This window comes from Cricetulus griseus, chromosome 4 (assembly GCF_003668045.3).
Source record: "Cricetulus griseus strain 17A/GY chromosome 4, alternate assembly CriGri-PICRH-1.0, whole genome shotgun sequence".
Classification (NCBI taxonomy): domain Eukaryota; kingdom Metazoa; phylum Chordata; class Mammalia; order Rodentia; family Cricetidae; genus Cricetulus; species Cricetulus griseus.
Window position 1 is genome coordinate 196,904,837 of NC_048597.1, and position 18,699 is coordinate 196,923,535.

The 18,699-nt window shown below is 40.6% G+C and overlaps 1 protein-coding gene across 28 annotated transcripts in view; it reads right to left on the reverse strand.

Moving 5' to 3' along the window:
* Positions 1 to 18,699, reverse strand: part of Snap91 (synaptosome associated protein 91) — a 106,442-nt gene that overhangs the window by 13,488 nt on the left and 74,255 nt on the right. For 8 of the 28 annotated variants that reach the window (XM_035443845.1, XM_035443841.1, XM_035443848.1 and 5 more), the window contains 9 exons: positions 17,023 to 17,037; positions 16,658 to 16,819; positions 10,583 to 10,690; positions 9,672 to 9,941; positions 9,367 to 9,444; positions 9,132 to 9,203; positions 8,659 to 8,742; positions 7,303 to 7,386; positions 572 to 706 (listed from right to left, as the gene is read on the reverse strand). In XM_035443845.1, the coding sequence (XP_035299736.1) occupies positions 572 to 706; positions 7,303 to 7,386; positions 8,659 to 8,742; positions 9,132 to 9,203; positions 9,367 to 9,444; positions 9,672 to 9,941; positions 10,583 to 10,690; positions 16,658 to 16,819; positions 17,023 to 17,037 (1,008 nt within the window). The remainder of the gene's footprint in view (positions 1 to 571; positions 707 to 7,302; positions 7,387 to 8,658; positions 8,743 to 9,131; positions 9,204 to 9,366; positions 9,445 to 9,671; positions 9,942 to 10,582; positions 10,691 to 16,657; positions 16,820 to 17,022; positions 17,038 to 18,699) is intronic. The other 20 variants (XM_035443852.1, XM_035443849.1, XM_035443850.1 and 17 more) reach the window with 14 other exon arrangements.

Consider the following 18,699-nt stretch of genomic DNA (forward strand, 5'->3'; position numbering starts at 1 on the left):
GATATATTTAGGGTGTTTCTGAAACACATTTAATTGCCAAAAACTCACCAATTGAAAATTTGTAGTGAGGACCCAGCATGAGAAGAGTAGAATGGAAGAGAATACAAACAAAATGACAGCAGTGATGAAAGGTTAGAAGCAAAGGTACTATTCGTGTCTCAACTTCATAAAACGGAGGGCCATGCAAGCTTCAGAGGGTGTAAGCAACAGCAGGAGCGGGGTGTGTGTCGGGGGGTGTCCACACACTCAGATACTGTTCAAAGATTCACTACAGAGTATTTGTCATCCCTTTACCACCAGCTAAATCATGTGCATGTGAATTCATGCAAAATAGATGGTGGGTATGGTAAGATTGCTGCTAAAATTCAAAAACAGAAACAGAAAGGACAGGAAGTTATTCTTAGAGCCACCAAACACGTCCTGGAAATTTTAACTTGAGTTATAGCTTGAGAGCCACCAACAGGCTAACAACATCCACTTGTAAGTTCCCTACAGTCACACTAACCTTGGGAGGTAGATGCTATATTATTAGCAGAAATAAGGAAGAGTGTTTGAACAAGCAATGACTCACCTGATGGATCAAAGGAGCTACTGCTTGAAGTTGAAGGTGTTGTCCCAAAAGCTGCCTCGAAATTGGGTTGCAGCAGGTTATTCTGAGCTGGCGTCACCGGTGTAGTAGAAGGGGCCATGAAAGAACCCCCAAATCCTGATGAAAAAAAAAGGTCCCAGAAAAAATGTCAGCTGAAAGTGAGGAAAAACCATAGAAACAGAGTCAGAAAAAGCTACAGGAATTGAAGAATGACTGCACGATTCGCAATTAGTGAAAGCAGCAGGCTTGTTTTGAAAAGAGCTTTTCAAAGTACGCTGACCCATCATGTAGGAATGACAGATCCAATTTAACCAGACACTAAGTAGCTCTTAATACAAGCACATAAGTATGATGCACACACATTAATGAACCATATTAGAACCCGTGGTATCGGGATCCCTTATGATGAAATTCACAAAGCAAAGAAGGGTTAGAATTCAGGTAAGGTGTCATCACACCGAAACTTTACAATGACAGTAACAGCTAATTACAACATGTTTAGTTGCACACACTAGCCCAGTAATGAATTGTAAAATAAAAAAAAGGGCATCAAATCCTCATTTTCCACATTTTAGCCCCATGGCACCACAAAGGGTAGGTAGGCTCTCATCACTGCTTCCAGATAACAGTCACCAGATAACAGTCACCAAGGGCATGACCCGTGTGTAGTTAGCATCCCCTCTGGTCTTCTCTTTGCAGCTCAGCCAGGCAGTCCCTCTGAGTAGACAATCTTGACAGTGACTTCTTTGAAAGCCTTCACTGGTGCCCTATCCCTTCTAGATCCTTTACAGAGAAGCCTTCTGGCTCTGATTGCTCCCCATCCCTAAAAATCCAGACTGTCAGCAAACTCACAGCTCCTAATGTCACAGGCCTCTGGAAGGACTTCCATGATGTGCTGCTGCCCACTGCTGCTGGCTACACTCCATCCCCCATGTACATCATTGTTCTCAGCATGAGGAGCAATGCTCCACGCTACTTCTATTATGTCTTCATCCCCGTGCTCCCCAAGCTCCAACTCCAGAGACAGCTTGCTAGGTTCAGGAGCTGTGTGCCTTTTCCTCCTGTTTTTTCTATTAATATTTAGCACAGTTCCTGAAACAGTAAGTTAGTGGTTACTGGATAAATGATAAGGGCTTATAAAATTGCTGTAAATTCATCAGATCTCAAATTAAGTATTTATTCTTTGAAATCTGGAAGCAGATCATGTCTCTAGCTCCAGCAACAGAAGCAGGAGCCTAAGGTGACTCTGTTGCTTTTGTGTAAAAATACGCAACCTGCAAGGAGGTGCTTAGTAATTCTTTAGTAAGACACTAGGTGATTTTCTATTATAAAAATCTTTATTTTTTCCAGAAGTCTGGCTGTCTTTTTTTGAGACAGAGTCTCACCATATAGTCCTGGATAAGCCTGCACCTCACTATATAGACTGGACTTACTAACTCACAGAGATTTGCCTGCTTCTGCTTTCTGAGTGCTGGGATTAAAGCGTGCACCACGATGTCTAGAAATTTCTTACAACCAAATTTGTTGCGTATGGTTTTTTTTTCAAGTTTAGTCACATCATCTTTTCTTCACAAATAGATCACAAAAATATAGACATAGATTAACAGTGCAATTTACAAAACCAGCTTCTCTTTTGGGAAATAAACTTTGGTCATCTTTTTAGCAGTAAGCACTAATATTCAAATCAAAAGTGGCATAAATTTAAGACTTTCCTAATACATATACAAAAATGATTAGTTGTTTGTAGTGCCTTTCTGAAGTTCATGCTGAGTGATTTTCATTATTTAAAATGGTACTGAATGAACTTTGAAAAATTATTTGCCAGAGAAATGGTATTCTCCATTAGTCTCCATTCTCCACTAGTCACATTATGAAGCAAATATAAGCTAAGATTATCATTATATTTTGGATGCAATGGTTTTTATTTTATGGACATTGGTGGACAAGTTAATGATGAGTTTTGAAAAATTGCACTTCCACTTGGAGTTTAGGCAACTGTCATCTGGCCTCATTCTTAGTCACAGGTGAAGACTGGAGGTGACTGCACTCAACTTGGCTTCTTAAAATCTCTCTCAGGGTAAAAAAAAAAAAAAAAAAAAAAAAAAACCAGTACATTCTAGAATCCTAATAATAGTGGTCTGAAAGTACCACAGTTCATCTATTTCACCTCTGTCATTCCATGGTTGGAAGTGACTCTGAAAAGTCAACAAATCCAGTAGACTCCACAGAAAGAGAAAAACGTGTTTGTGTGTGTTCACGTGGGGCTTATCTTTCGAGCACTAATCAGCTTCACTCACAGTTAAGACCACATTCATAGGATTATAAATAGTAGTGCTCACATATAAAATCTTAGTGTCTATTCTACAAAAGTGGAATGGAACAGCAGCAGCCGGATGAGGAGCCCTGAGTGTGAGGCATTGCTCTGAGCACCCTTTTCAGAGTTGCATTGGCTGCATTTGATAACCTAGGCCCTGCAAAAACAGCAATGCCCTCCACAGCTTATTAAACCTTTTGCCATTGTAAAATGATGGCATCTACGTAGTTTACACTAGAGAATGGTGCAGCAGAGTTAACTCCCCTCCAGAAAATAAAATAAAAAAAAACTAATGGTGCTTTAAAAATAACCAAGATTTTGGGCTGGGTTATATTTATAGCAGTCGTTGGTCATATGTGGTCCAGGGCCATGTTATGTACTAAGCACATTATTCATACAAATGTGAATTTATTTGGTCCTCAGGACACTCCTATGAGGTTCAGTAGATGAGAAAGCTTGAGGTCAGAGCCAATAAATACTCTGATTCCAGTTTTACTATACTGGATGAACCAAAAAATTTAAGATTTTTACTTAAATGGTAGAAGATGAAAAATTAAGATGTATGTCACCAATATTTTAGTGCTGGTATTATTATTTGACAAGTCTGGATCTAAATTTGCATGTAAAAACTGGTTTTGATACAACCATTTTAAAGAAATTACCCATTTTGTTTCGTCTTTGTTTCCCAGTTTTATAATACATGTAAATATGCAGTGACTTTTTTTTAACAGTTAACTTAAAATCTTTAAGAATAACTTCAGCATTTCACTCTATGATCTATTTATTGCCTTTCGTATACATGCAAACTTACTCCTTCAAAAAGATGGTACAGTGCTTGCCTGCTATCAAGAAAGAAGCTGGACCACATAAAAACAAAGACAAAACAGAAATCTCAGTCGGTGTGAGGTGAGCTGTCTCAGTCTAGGGACTAAGATTCCTTCTGCACAGTCTAACCTGCCTGTAATACTATCTATGTATCATCTCCCCCCTTTTTAATACCTTATAAAATAGTTTCATTATCACCAATAATATATGGCTAGAAAATTCCTCACAAAATGCAACTGTTTTGTGTGTGGCTCAAATCCTAATGTTAGCCTGATTACAGTTTGAGGGTATGTATCTTTTACCAGGCTTATTTGTTTGTGTGTCAGACTGTCCTAAACTATGTAACCCTGAGTGGCCTCTATGTAGACAAGGCTGGCTTCAAACTAGCTAGGAACCTCTGTGTTTCTGCTGTCTGAATGCTGAAATCACTGGGATGATCCACCATACCCATTTATTTAATTTTTAAGTTTTTTTTAAATATAGCAGTGGGCTTGACAGCTGTGTCTCTACACAAACATATACAAGACAAAGCAAGGTGCTAGTTCTGCAAATAATCATAATGCTGTATTTTATATGCATTAAAAAGATATTTGGGCAATGTAAAACCTCAGATACCAACATTAGTTGAATTGAAGATACGATGTTGACTTATGGAAAGGACTGGGAACAATCACAAGACACAATTATGTTGATATTTCATAACTTTAAAAAAAACTAAGCATGTGCTTTCCTAGTGCTGTCATATTTAAGCAATCATAAGAAATGCTTTTCTCTAAGTAAAATAGGGAGAAACTGATCTCTCAAACTGAACTTTAGAAAAACTAAAAATGCAATTTAGAATCTCTTTTATCAAGGTATTAGGTGAAAGCGCTGTGCATGCTCGGAAGATTGGATCTTTTACCACCAAAGTAATATAGGGAATGCTTTGATGCACAGCGGACTGTAATACCCACACAAACAGGTCTGCACTAAACATCAGTTTATGTAAGTGGGAAGCCCAATTTTCCTATCAAAGAGTCTCAAAAAAAAAAAAAAAAGACAGAGGAAGGAACAGAAGATGGAGTCAAGAAAGGTAACCTCTTTTCTATCTCACTTAAGTAAGGTTTTAGAATGGACAGGTCCACTGAACAAGTTGAGCTGTTTTTGCTTATTTGTTTTTTTTTGTGTGTGTGAGAGTATATTCGTGTGAGTGTACATGTATGTATGTGCTGTGTGTGTATGTATGTATGTATGTATGTATGTATGTATGTATGTATGTATGTGTGAATATAAAACATGACCCAAAGTGAGCCTTTTGAGAACAAATTCCTCTGCCACTGTGATCCTTGCCTCTCCAGAGTGCTTTAGATCTTGTGGCATATTCTAGGATCAAACATCCTGGCTCTGTCACCAGCCTGACTTGGCATCCTGTGGCAATTCATTCTTTTTCCCAAGATCCCTGGCCTCTGCTCCAGGTCATAGGCTTTAGTTCCTAATGTTCTAAGCTCTTTTGGAAACAGTATCTCAGGTTCTGGTCCTGGAAGGCTCAGTGAGGACCAATGGATTAAGGACACTGGAATACATAGTGTGGTCTTGTGGCCAGCCTCCTGCTTAGTGGGTTGGAACAGTCCCTGTGACAAATTTGTCTTATGGCAGGCTAGCAGATATCCAAGAAAGACTTCTTAGATTTCTGCTGATAGCCAGTACACTTGATTCTAACCACAACTTCAGAGCCAATGATTTATAATCCATTATCTCATTTAAAAAGCAGCAGGATCATTTTCACCAAGGAGCCTTGAAACTTTGCTATTTCAGTGGCCCGTTAAAATCTTACTGCTGGATCTTGAAAAAAACCTGAATTGAATGTATTGGTTTAATAAGTAGTAGAAAGTGTCTGGCCAAGCTGGAGTTGCTGTGAAATGCATCTGGGTTGAGAGGAAAGCAAGGCAAGCTGGCAAGCCTTCTCTCAAGCCATCAGGGGTGGGGTGTGTGAGGTATACAGTCTTGTGTTACATTTTAGCTTCCAGACAGCAAAGAGATACCAAAGTGGGGGCCTGGTTCTTCACAGCAGTCACCCCGTGACAAGATTTGGCAAATGGGAGTATCATACTGGATTAAGGAGCCAGAAGAGTGTGAAAGAAATGAAAGAGCCACCCCTGCTGGAGGGACTGAAGCTAGCAAACATATTTACTGATAGACGGAAGGTGCCTCTACTTTCTCCACAAGGGAAATCTGCTATAGCACTGATAGCTGGGAAGGGTCCAATAGGCTCTTCCATTCATCATCAGAAGACTGAGAACGATGGCATGTTCCCTTGCCTGAACCTCCTGGTGTTGGGATCCTATGTTAAATTGCTTCTAGGTTGTGAACTATGGCTACACTTGGTCAAACTGGTCATTATTTAAGGGCCTCATGGCTGCCAGGGTATTTAAATTGAGAGATTCTAGATTGGGGACTTCCTTGTGTTCAGACAACTCACATTCGTTAACTCCTTGTTACCCTGAGGACTAAAGTGCATCCCTTGCAGTAACTGGAGGTATACTAAAATCTGTACTTGAGTGTCAAAAGGTCTCTGCTAGCCTACTTCTGTGCTCCCCTCAAGCAAAATCAAAAGTGATGTTAGCATGCTATGAATTCCTCTGCTAAGCTGGGTCAAAGCCTACAGACTGGGTTTTCCAACTGGCCACTTCTAAGTCTGATGCTCATTAAACACACTTTGTCTTGCTCCCCAAGGAAGACTCATGCTTGGGTTTAACTGTATTTCAGTCATTGAACCATTCTTTTAATCAGTCTATTCTATCTTATCAATAAGCAGTGATCCCTGAAAAGTGTGCCCATCCATTTCCTAGAAGCACACATCACCCAGTGTGTTTTCAGACAGAAAAAAAGTCCATGACATATGTCACAACATTTCAACACGAGAAATATAGAATGGTTTCTTCTATGGTGATTCACATATTACAAAATCAACTGTCAAATATTACAGCATAGTTTACCACAGATTCCTTCCAAAATATATTAGCAGTCATTATATGACAGAATTGCTACACAAAGCATATTTTTGGCAAATAAAAACAAACACGCTAATTGAAAGTAAGATTGAGAGAATCAACAGGGGTGGCTTATATACAGATAACTGGGTTTAAGACTCATCTAATAAATTCTAGGAAGCAATAAACTGTAATGAGAGTACTAATAGGTCTTAATAAAAGCCTGGAATCAGATACAGAGGCAAAAGCTGAACGATCAGAGAGATGAAGGAGCATGCCACAGCCTCATCTAACCTCGACAACCTCCCAGCTGAAAAGACACTAGGTTCCTGTTTCCTCCTGCCTGTATTCCTTTTTCTGCTCAGTCATCTCTCTCACTTCCTGTCTGTCTGTTAGCAGTGGCAAGCTCTACCCTCTGATCTTCAGAAATGCTTTATTTGCATAAACAAGATATCACCACAATAAACCATCTATTATATCCTTCAATTTCATGCCTTGAAAGGAAAATCTAAAAATAGACCTTGCAAATTATATAGTATCTATTACTTATCAAACTATATTCAAACTTAACTTCTATAAAATGCCATTTTAATTGAATCAATTACCAGCTAGTAGATCTGCCGATGCTGATGAACTAGAAACAGCCTGTGGTGCTGGTTGGGTTTCAGAAGCACTACTTCCAAATGCATCTATCCATTATCCATTACGCAGCAAGAAAGTAAGAGGGTCAAACAGTAAGTACCCAAGCAATTCAAGAGTGATATATGCAGAGACATGCACAGACATGTTATTCTGTATGGTGAGCCTGCCTCCTGGGTCTCCGTGGAATGACTGGATGAACTGAATCATGATCTAAGCAGTTTGCCTTATTTTGTATTTTCAGACAGAGTCTTAATATGTAGCTTCTGTTTGCTTTGGGCACCTCCCCAAGAGCAGGGATTGCGGGTATGTGCCACAATGCTCTGCTCTATAGAGTTTAGCCTTTTATAGGAGTTCTAGAATGTTTAAGAATTAGTGCCTCACTGTAAAATTAAGATACTTTTCAAATGAGTGTTTCAAAGTAAATTTTATCATTTGTTAAGAACAGAGTTGAGATTTTTAAACTTTTTAAACAAAGGTAAAGCATAATTTTCCATTTAAGCTTCCAAACATTTACTATGCCCAATTCAGCAGCAGATCTTGTTCCTATGTGTTTGAGCACCTTCAGGGGTCTCTTTTTTACACCCTCATATATCCAGCATGACATACACCAGGATGCTTCAGTGACAGTAGAATAATCCTTGTGGTTACAACTTGCAAAGATGCCGTTTTAGCCCAAAGACACTCACTTTTGTGGGTACTCATGATTCACTTCAGACCTGTCTCCTTCCTGCAAGTTTATGGCTAACAAAGAACTTCAGATTTGTCATGCACATACAAAGCAATCAATATAATCAATATAGATTTCTGTTTTCAAATACTACACAAAAAGAAGAAAAGATACATTTGAACCAGAAAAACATCACCAAGTTGGCTGGGAAGACTTAAAACCACTAAACTCAATGTAGATTAACTCCACGGTGTCTGGCTTGTTTTCAATTCTGAATTACCCACGCCATGTTTATATTGCTTTCAAGAACTTAAAGAGTGCTTATGTAACCAACATATCAGCATCTTTGAGAAAACAGTAGAGAGGGACTCCAAGCGGTTAAAAGTCAGTATGAACAAAGAGGCTGAAAACAGGAAACTTCACATGAAGAATGCTCTGGTTTTGTTAGCCATGCACTGATGGTTGTGATAAACCAATGAGGATGAAAGTGATGATGGCAAAGAAATGAAAAAGGCCTGTGCAGCTTTAGGGTTATATGGAAGAGACAAAAGCAACTTCAGAGTCAAAAGAAGCAAAATGAAACAATGAAAGGGGAGAATCTACTCAGAACAAAAACACTTGGCTTGAGTGCTGAAGGAAGAGAGATACGCACCCCCAAAGAGGTCTAGCACACCCGAGGACTCCACCTTTGCTGGAGAGGCAGTGGTTGCAGGAGACGGTGCTGCAAATGTGTCCACTGCAGTGAAGAACAGGGGACAATGCAGGTCACCCTTACTTAGCAAAATGAAACCCAGAGCCTCCACAATGGCCTCAGGATTTCACAGTTACAGGAAGAGGGTGGGGAAATCTTAGCAGTTTAGGAAAGCAAATGATAAATGACTCTTCAGTATTAGAGGCTTTAGTGGAAAACAGAATTTTTCTTTGCCAACCTTACATTTGAAATTATCAACCCTCACCAGCTGGCGATGGGCTGTAGAATGAGAGTCTTCTCTTAAGTGAGTCCTGAGTTTTAAAACATGTAAGACATTATAGGGTACTGGATCATCTTTCCCAACATGAGCTCCCCACCCCCACCCCAGGACCCTCCTGAGAGCTCTGAAGGCTTGACCTTGGCGAAGCACTCACCGGATAAGAGGTCTGCAGTGAGAGAACTCTCAGGCACCGGAGAGGCCCCTCTTGGTGGAGAGGAGAAAGCATCTTCCCAAAGTGAAAGAAACCAAAACCAAGCAGAAGTAAGTAGGAGAAAGCTGAAACCAAACATCACACATCTAGCAAATGCATTATCACAGCAACTACAAAGGGCTTGACCAAGGACACAGCTACAGAAACAGAGTTGAGGAAATGGTTGCTTTGGCTTTACCTGTACCAAACAGGTCTATGCTAGGAGCCACATCTGGCTTAGGTGCTGCAGCAACTTCAGGAGCAGAATCAAACAAATCTAAGACCAAGAACACACAGGCCTTCACTCAGTCTGAAAAATCAAGCCTGTAACAGCATCAATCTCCAGTTTTCTGAAGGAGCATTTTAGAATAACCTTGGGTTAAGCAGTAAATGGTTTCCAGAGAACCATTTAACCACAGTTTTCATGCATAAGAGTCGTGTGTGCATTACAGGACCAGGTTCAAGCCACCAGGCAGGAGAAATTCAGTAACAATGACAAATTACCACCAAAGATATCTAGAGCAGGAGGAGCGGCGGCGGTGGTGGCAGCGGTGGCAGCGGAGGTGGTGGCAGTGGTGGTAGCTGCGGTGGCAGTGATGGTGGCAGCAGTGGTTGCCACAGCGGTGGGAGCAGGAGAAGGAGCAGTTGCGGGAACTGGAGGGGCTGTGCTAGCTGTAGGGGTAACTACAGGAGCGCTGGTCTCAGGCGGCTTCATTGCAAAGAGGTCCAGCTCGGGCGCAGCCTCTGCACTACCTTCAGATGGGGCAAAAGGGTCTTTTGGAAAGGAAAGTGGAGACACACACAGCATCAGTCAGGAAAGAGCAAGAGACAGACTTGTAACTACAGGTAAAAAAAAAAAAAAAAAAAAAACAGACACTTCACACACATTTACACACTAGCTAGGCCTCGGGCTACATGGGGTCAACTACTATCTGATTAGCAGAGCTCGGCAACCGGGATGCTTTTCTAAAGGAAAAAGAAAATACAGTTGGTACCACAAGTTGAATCTGAAATATTTTGTAGGGTGCTGTGAGATTAGCCTACGGTTTTGGTCCAGGGGTCATTACCTAGTCAATTTGGTAGCTCTGAAAGTTCATTAAAACATGCCAATATATTTGAACTCAATATCATAAAAGAATGCATTAGAGGGGGGGAAACATTAAGAGAGCATACTTGCACGGAGGAAAAAAAATTGTCAATCTTGAGGAATTGCCAATTTTGATAAGTATGCACTTCACCATCTTAATGTTTTATGTGTTGGCATTATTTACTCAGTTGGGATGAGTGACAGTTGACACTAATAAGAAAATAAAATCAGAAAAACAAAACAAAACAGAACCCATATGGCCACATCTAACTATGTAGGTTTCACATTAGGACAGAGACACAAGAGACCGGCTCATGTGTGAACCCACCATTTCCTGAGCATGCATCAAGAGCTGCAGCAACTGGGGTGGGGGTAGCTGGTGCGGCGGCACCTTCGGATGCTGCAGGGGCCTCCCCAGGAGAAGCTGCAAAGGCATCTTGGGTGCGGTTTTAAAAGTAACAGAAATGAAAGGAATAAAAAGAGAAGAAAATATAGTAAAAGAACTGAGTTAAGTTGTGAGGAAAGCTCCCTTATACAACACGAATGTTTTCATGCACTGTCGGTAATCACAAAACAATTATTCTTTGCATGTCTCCCTGTGAGCTAACACCTGAATGGTGGTCCGTGGATACCACTGAAGGCCATCAGGATCCAACAAGATTCTCATTGTATAAGGGCTCTAAAAAGCATGTTTTATGTTTCATTAGAAATTAATGGATGCAAAAATCAAAACACAAAATAACTTTACTATGTAATTTAAGACATTAAACTTTCATGTCCCGATAATACTTTTTGCTGAATTTTTTCATACCTCTAACTAGTGGCTTCTAGAAAATTTCAATGTCTTTTCTGTATGCAAATACTATTAAATAGTTAATGGCTATGCAAACAAATATTCCAAAGTTAAAACTAGTGTAGTGCAGAGAAAAACAATCCTACTATTAACATGAAAGGTTAGAAGGGATTCAGAAAAGTTGTCACTAACCTTGGAAAGACTTTTCAGATACGAGAGGGACTCATTTTAAAGAAACAATCAGCTAATGAAATTAGGGCATGATGCTTAATGTCTTTATTTCTACTTACATTTATTGTTTTCAAATATTATTATATTTTCTAGTTATTTGGAAAGTGATCCATTTCCAACAGAATAAAAATATAATTTCATGTTTTAAGACTACAAGTCCATTATTTATAGAAGGAACCCCATTAACATAGAGGGAGGCCCGGCTTATATGCTTTTTCTTTTTTACAAAGCTAGGGGTAGGACCCAGAGCTTTGCACGCTACATTCCCAGCCCTAAATACACACTGATGGTTGAGAGATGCAACTCATCCCCCATGTGTGCCCACTAGCAAATCGTATTCACTATGGAGTTAATGCAGAAAGTCTTTAGAAGCAAGAACAAAGATGAAGCCTTCAGAGAATGGCATCCACCCACTTGTACCTACCACTTTTGATCCCCAAATAGGATTGCCTACAGTATCTACTGGCGTGTCCTAGAACACTGACCCTCAGTCCCTAAGAGGAATTGGTCAAATATGTTTGGGAAACATCACACAGTCTAGCTGTTTTCTCAGAGATGCACCCAATGCATTGAGCTTGAGGAAGTGCTGTGGTCAAGGTCCTTGTCTCTCAGGTGAATGCAGCAAGTAAGGAACTTGTCTAGGCATGGAAAATTTAAGCAACATCTTGGGTCCTTATGTTTTGTGGAATAAAAAGGCATTACAAGAGACTCATTTGAATTAAAAGTTTCTTTAAAAAAGTTCACCAACAAAGCTCATAGTAATTTGACCTTATCACTTCTCTCAGCTATTCGGAGGGAATGTATGTTGTGCTGATAGGGGTGGGAACCATGTGAATAACCTGGAGAGACAGTTTACTTCCCAGACACTAGAGGGTTGTGGGCAGCATTAAACCCTAAGGTGGGCAGGGAGAAAGAGGGTAAGAGGGTGGACGCGCTCCCAATATTCTGCCATGGTTCGGGGATCTTTCTTTTCATGCCTATATATCCACAACTGAGGCCAGTGGTACTGAGAATCACAGAAACCTCAAGAACAAATTATTAAATTTAACTTCTGTAACTATTTCAGATGGTGCCTTTTATTATCTCCATTCTGTAAGAAGAAAGCCAAAGTTTGGAGATTTTATGTGTTTGACCCACACAAAAATGATGTGAAGTAATATACAACTTATCTAGCCATTCTGTAATATATAACATACATACCTTAAAGCCTCTTGCTGTACATGAAAATCTATGTAACTTATATTTCTCAGTTGAAAAAGTAACTTGGGTAATTTGATCAAGGCCATACAGGCAGCAAACAGTCAGGTCAGCATTTGGTCCATTACTGCCAGCTGGAGCTTTGTGTGTTTGGACACTAGAATGAACAGTCACAAACCACACCCTCCTTCACTAAACTGCTCACTGTTTCTAGGATGAATGTATTAGTAACAGGGCTCCAGGAGATGCTTGCAGGCCAGGCTCCTCAGGTTACTACCTATGTACAAGTGAAACCTATATTAACAGCTACGTTCTAGAAGAGGTTTCCTTCTCCCCTGTCAGCCATGCATCTCTTTTCAACTGCTCTTCTTAGTTAAGACTAAATAAACATCAGCAACTTAACTTTTGACTCCCATCAAAATTTCTCTTAAAGGGAAGAGTCCTCGCTGCTACCCATGTTATAAATTTCTATCGGATTCTCACCAAAACCTTTCCCAAAGGCATGAATGTGGGAAAAAGATTTTTTTCTTCCACAGTCTGTCCTCTGCTGGGTACCAGGAATGAGACTCGGGTCATCAGGTTTGGCAGCAAGCACCTTTACCATGGGCCATCTCACCAGTCCCCAACTCGGGTATTTTAAAAGAGCAAGGCTGTCATTTATCAGTTATCTGTGGCTTGTATGAAAACTTAAAGCACAACATGTCTTACAGGTCTTATAGTTGTGTTCTGTATGACAACAGAAAGCAGGCTCTGTTTCTTTAAAAATTTTAATTAAAAATAAAAGATTTAGTAAATATAAAACTTAAATGAACTATTCACATAGAATAATAAAACTTATATAGATATAAATCTGAATATTTCTTCCAAACTCTCATTTCAAGTGTACTTAAAGGCATAGATTTTTTTTGTTTGTTTGTTTTTTGAGACAGGGTTTCTCTGTGTAGCTTTGGAGCCTATCCTGGCACTCTCTCTGGAGACCAGGCTGGCCTCGAACTCACAGAGATACGCCTGCCTCTGCCTCCCGAGTGCTGGGATTAAAGGCTTGCACCACCAACACCCGGCAAAGGCATAGATTTTTAATGTTTATGATGTTTAATGTTTTAAAAACTTTCATATTCATGAAATTTCATAGCCATACTTTAGTCAAATTGAAACTCACTATGCTTATTTCTAGAGAAATCTATATTGCTATTGACATCACATAGAAACGCATGAGAGTATGTTTGATATCTTTGAGCTAGAGGTCTTGCTCTGTAGCTCAGGCTGGCCCAGAAATTACTGCACAGCTCTGGGGGGGCTCAAATTTGTTACTCTCTTCCTACAGCCTCCCCAGTGAGACTAACACATCTGACATGAGGATATATTTTAAAGTCATTTAAACAAAATGTGGCTGGTACCCTCATTTGAGTTAAAATTCTTATCCATCTTAGAGATCTCAAGTATTTTAAAGTGGTCAACAAAATGGCCACAGAGATTTAAGTTTAGGATTCTTAATGATTTGTTATAAACCAAGGAAGAATGTGAAACAAATTGGGGAGAAAATTACTGAAGACTATAAAAGACGCAATGGTGTACACAGATATTGAACTGTGGCAGACAGAACTTTTCCAGATGTCTGAGGCCAGGAGACAGTTCACAGAGCTACGCAGAAAAATAAAATGAGACTTGCAGAAGGGCTCATCTTTACTCATGTCCCTGCCAGATGGCAGAAGGGACACTGATGAAAACACATGGCCGCTGGTTCTTGGTATTTCATAATGTGACCTTGTAGTACCTCATCTTGACACTTGCATTTAAAGGTAAAAATAATGCCACCATGATAGTATTTGCAAATATATGGGTTTTTCTACTTGACCAATACCAATCCAAATATCATAATGGCTCAAGCAATATTTTAAAGAAACATCTTGGACTTCATTACTCTGGAAAGATACAAAAAAGCAGGGCAGACTTGCCTGGTGTCTGAGAGGTAACCAAGCTCCTTTCATGTGAATTAAAAAGTAAATTTCAATATAGCAGCAGGTATAGAAATGCTGCAGTCTGCCCCGATCATATTTTCCATTGACCTTGCATGAGAAACCACTCTGACTGACTTAATGCCAGCAGTGGGGTTGGAGAGAGGAAGAGTGAAGGAGTTAACTTTATAAATTTAAGCTAAAGCATCAACAACAACCAAAAATTAGCCTTAAATGATTAGGGTAACACTGACAAAGAGCATTGTGTTCTGAGTGGTTCCTGTTAGTAAAACTCTCAAGGGTCTGCAATTGTGTCTCTTCTGCTTCTTAAGAAACAGGTGTCCCTCTGTCAGCATGAAGATGCAGCAAGGTGACAGACAATTTCTTTGATGAAATTGTGACAGAAAGGCTGTGTCTAGCTAATACTACCTGTCTTGGACTGCTTCAGCATCAAGGATACTGCACAGAGAAAAGTGACATGAGTCTGTGTAAATGCTCACATAGCAGAGGGGTGTGTGTCTGTGTAAGTACTCACACAGCAGAGGGTGTGTGTGTGTGTGTGTAAGTGCTCACACTGCACAGGGATGTGTGTCTGTGTAAGTGCTCACACAGCAGAGGGGTGTGTGTCTGTGTAAGTGTTCACACTGCAGAGGGGTGTGTGTGTGTGTGTGTATGTGTGTGTGTGTAAGTGCTCACACAGCAGAGGTGTGTGTGTGTGTGTGTGTGTGTCTGTGTAAATGCTCACATAGCAGAGGGGTGTATCTGTGTAAGTGCTCACATAGCAGAGGGGTGTGTCTGTGTAAGTGCTCACACAGCAGAGGGATGTGTCTGTGTAAGTGCTCACACAGCAGAGGGATGTGTGTGTCTGTGAAAATGCTCACACAGCAGAGGGGTGTGTGTCTGTCTAAGTGCTCACACAGCAGAGGGCTGTGTGTCTGTGTAAGTGTTCACACTGCAGAGGGGTGTGTGTGTGTGTGTGTGTGTGTGTGTATGTGTGTGTGTGTAAGTGCTCACAGAGCAGAGGTGTGTGTGTGTGTGTGTGTGTCTGTGTAAATGCTCACATAGCAGAGGGGTGTATCTGTGTAAGTGCTCACATAGCAGAGGGGTGTATCTGTGTAAGTGCTCACATAGTAGAGAGGTGTGTGTGTGTAAGTGCTCACACTGCAGAGGGGTGTGTGTCTGTGAAAATGCTCACACAGCAGAGGGGTGTGTGTCTGTCTAAGTGCTCACACAGCAGAGTGGTAAGTGTCTGTGTAAGTATTCATCTCCAGGGGAATGTACTGATTTCACCATCACCCGCCAAACCTCTCCTGGCTTCACCATCACGTGCTTCCTTCAATTTCTTTACAATATTTTCAAAAGGCCCTGGAAATATTCTATATGGTAATGAAGAAACATGAGACTATAATGAGTCTAACACTCCCTGGATGTGAGTATGTGGTCCACACATTTCTCTGAGTTTGCACCATGGCTCCCGCAGATGCAAACAGTAGATGAACTAGCTTCTGATGTCCATTGTGTTTGGGCATATCGCAGGATATTTCACTGCGTCAGAATTGGCATCCACATGGAAAGCATATTTCAGTACAATCCTTTCCAAGACTGACCTGTACTTGTTTTTAATCAGCATGCCAAGTGCTGCTTCAGATGGCCTCTCACAGTTCCAGAGTCAAGATGGCCTTACATTTTCCTTGGACACAACAATCAAAAGTAGCTATACCAGTCAACTCTCTGTTGAGCCATCCAAATTTTAATTCCTCTCAGACAATTCAGACAATTTGTTTTTGTTTGTTTTTTGTTTGTTTTTGTTTTTGGTCTAAATGTTAAGAAATTATTTAGGCTAGGACTGCTCTCTCATGGTCTTCAAATGGTCCCTAGGCTGGTTCTAATATGGCTCCAAAGTCACACCTAAATGTGTCAGAAGCCTGGGATCACTCACAGAGGCCCAGTGGGGAGGGCATGTGTGGGCCAGAGCCTGGCAGCAGCTCAGATGCTGATGTAAGATCCAGTGTGCTCAAAGGGCCGCAGCTTCTGCTCTAAAGGAGCTAAAACTATAGGGAGAGAAGCCGATGACTTTAGCACAGTCAAATCTATATGAACCAACACTGGGAAAGTACTTCACTCTGCCATGTTGTTAACACAGTGTAAGGCAATTCAAACGTCCTAAGTCTCAGGGACGTCAGCCATCTTGAAAGGAAAGGAAGGAGTAGTGGTGTGACTGACTAACCTCCAAAGAGATCCACTTCCGCAGTGATAGCCGTCACAGTTGTGGTGGTCGAGGCAGAAGCTGAAGCAGTTTCAGTGGTTGCAGTAGGAGGGGGAGGCTCTGGTGCAAATGGGTCTGAGATCGGTGCTTCAGAGGGAACAGAGGACAGTGCTGCCAAGGAATCTGTATTTTACCAGAGACAGAGCAAAGGGGAGAGGAAGAAATGGGAGGGGGGAGACAGAGAGAGAGGAGAGAGAGAGAGAGAGAGAGAGAGAGAGAGAGAGAGAGAGAGAGAGAGAGAGAGAGAGAGAGAGATCTTAAAGGCCACAGGAGGACAGCTGAGGATGGCTCTCACAGGAGGAGTTAGGAAACAAGGCTTTACTCACCCTCTCCCAGAAGGTCTGCCGATGTCCAGGTGGTGGCAGCATATGAAGAAATAAGAGTCCCAGCTGAAACATCTGACTGTGCCAGCGTGCAAGCAGGGCAAGGCACGGGCTCACATGAACTTTCTGTGCCTCCCCAGACCATTTGCCATTAGAGGACAAACGCATTGCCAACTCTCACCATGGAACTTAAAGCAGGAAGAGACCCTAGGCAATCTCCAGACCAAGCTACCCAAGTTACAGATGGAGAAACAGAGGGCAAGGGAGGTCAAGAGACTACTTAAATAACTTTGAAAAACCCAATCTATATCCACAAAGAGCTTTTCACCCCCATTATCCCCTGTGTATCCCCTTCACCTGCTGTGACTGGCGTCATTAATCTACAATTAGCAGAATTTTGTTGACAGTTCTTTTTTTCTTTTTCATCTCTGCCCACTCTCCATCCATGAGACTGGGTTCCCTATGTAGCCTAGGCTGCTTTCTTATAAAACTCAGAACCACCTGTTGAGGGGTGGCCCTGACACATCAATCATTAATCAAGAAAGTGCCCCACAGACTTGCCTACAGGCCTGTCCAATGGAGGCCATACTTTAACTGAAGTTTGTGCCAAGATGACAGAACTAACCATCGGCAAATCTTTCTTAGTAACAGTGTCAGCGATTAGTCTTGAAACCACTATTTGAAAGGATTAAACCATAGACACAAATTAAAGTAAGAGAATTCAATTCATTTATAAGAGACACATAACCAAAGGCCCCTTTGCATTATAAAAATGGCTAGAAATAGTTCACTGTAACAAACAGAAGTTAAGTCTCACAACAAAGAAACTGGCATTCTTTAGTGAGCTACAACTGGATTGTTTCAAGTTACTCTGAAGGTTAAATGTGCTCATTCACTTGAAAGGCATACTCATCCCTGGAACACATCAAATGTTCCATAAGGAAAGCTAGGAGTATGAACTTCAAAGTGCCTATAAACCTTCCAGTGTCAGGTGTGTGTAGTTGGACTGCCTACAGACTCAAACCCCAGATTCTCTTAATGTGGTGGGAAGAGGGTCACAGAATCCATTTGTAGTACAGCAAACTATACTAGTGGGAAATATTAGTTATATTATCTCAGTATTATTTTTCAAATGCATGTTGGTTATTAAATTTTATTAAAACCCTCACCACAACTTTACACTTCTCAAAAAGCAGTTGTACGTATTTATGAGAAGAAACTGAATGCCTTTCTAGTTAGACACAGACTCAAAACCACTCATTTACTTTTGCTTCTGAAACGCAGATTTATTATGAAGAAAAGAAAATATTCTTTCTATTATGAAGGCAAAGGTAAGGATTTCAAAACATCTGTTTTTTTTTTTTTTTTCGTGTCAATGGGCTTGTTATTAGTCTGGTTAAAAACTAAATTTATATGCAAATTTAAAATAGATTTATTTAATATGACTTTGCTGAAATTTTGTTGTCTTATACTAATATTAAAAAAATTATCATTAAAATGTGTCTTCTGAAATGGAAATGTATCAATAGCTATAACCCTACGAAGAATTCATGGACTTCTGAAGTCCTCTTCATCTTTGCATAGTGAAACCCTTTCAGTAAAGGTCAGATAAAAATGCTCCAACAAGCTTCAGAGTTCGTATTTTACTGTCCAGTTATATAAAATTTAAATAGTACAACA